General features: G+C 38.2%; 1 protein-coding gene across 1 annotated transcript; it reads left to right on the top strand.

Moving 5' to 3' along the window:
* Positions 1 to 321: 321 nt before the first annotated feature.
* Positions 322 to 1028, top strand: LOTGIDRAFT_177027 (hypothetical protein; the record flags this gene model as incomplete). The annotated part of the gene is made up of 2 exons (XM_009048379.1): positions 322 to 525; positions 836 to 1028. Coding segments are annotated over 2 exons (397 nt in total), but the record flags the coding sequence as incomplete, so codon positions are not given.
* Between the last annotated feature and the right edge of the window lie 222 nt (positions 1029 to 1250).

Raw genomic sequence — 1250 nt, 5'->3', positions numbered from 1 at the left:
CAAGGTAGCTTTGATTGTACTTTTCTAAGCCCACGGTAGCTTTGATTGTACTTTTCTAAGACCACGGTAGCTTTGATTGTACTTTTCTAAGACCATAGTAGCTTTGATTGTACTTTTCTAAGACCATAGTAGCTTTGATTGTACTTTTCTAAGACCATAGTAGCTTTGATTGTACTTTTCTAAGACCATAGTAGCTTTGATAGTACTTTTCTAAGACCATAGTAGCTTTGATTGTACTTTTCTAAGACCATGATTGGTTATTTCTTCGTTTCATATTGCTTGAATGATTTATGCTTCATCCTTTATAATGGCTCTTTTCAGACGTATTTTGGTTTTGATGTGAGTAAAATAAAAGATCCACTGAGAAGACAGGCATTATTAACAATGATCAAAACATACGGTCAGACACCAAAACAACTGTTCCGTTCACCACATCCTGGTATACAGAAATCAAGCGAGGGAATCCTGTCTCAAATATTTCTCAATCCTAGCTCTGACTTAGAGGAGAGAAGTAGAACGTATGTGGTAAGCATCAGGTTGATTTTTATTCGGTTCTTATGTAAATTAGGTGACAAGGGTTGAAAGCTGACATTGGGCTGATCATTGGAAATCAAAATTTTGTTTACCTTGAGGAGGATTCAAACCCATGCCACATGCAGACGTTAATCTAATTCGCTACTAACTAAGGTTTTGTGCAGACAGAAAAACAGTCCTTCATTGCACTTTTCTTGGTTACCCATTTTCATTGTCCAAATCAGAACTGACGAAAACCTCATTTCATTTCATTCCTGCCCTCTGGATTAAATATAGATGAAAACCATGAATTTATTTCCAGCCACGACCAATTAAAACAGTATCTGGTTTAAAATGGGGTAACTATGTGGGGTCACCAGAATTTCTACCCCCTGTACCCACCTGGATGGAAAGATATCCAACTAGAATAACCAGCATGGTGCCTGTTTCTGCTGGGGTGGTGTTTGGCGTCCCTGAAAAATCCTGTGTTATAGTCCTCAATTCTAAGGCCAAAGGTTGGTGAATAAAATATTGCTTTATAATGTAACTGAAGATTTTGGGTCTAGCAAGGCTATTTAGTTTAAAGAGGAGCACCCTAGTTCAGTGACTTAGCACTTGCTTGCTTACCTGATGATCCAGGTTGCAATCCCAGCTTGGGTATAGATAATAGTCATTTTTAACCTGGTTTACCTTTGTCAGCAATGTTAGTCAGAGGGGCTGATGTGGAAAAAGTGTTC

This window comes from Lottia gigantea (assembly GCF_000327385.1).
Source record: "Lottia gigantea unplaced genomic scaffold LOTGIsca_12062, whole genome shotgun sequence".
Taxonomy (NCBI): Eukaryota; Metazoa; Mollusca; class Gastropoda; family Lottiidae; genus Lottia; species Lottia gigantea.
Note: the sequence above shows the minus strand (reverse complement) of the source record. Positions and strands in the feature narration are given on the sequence as shown.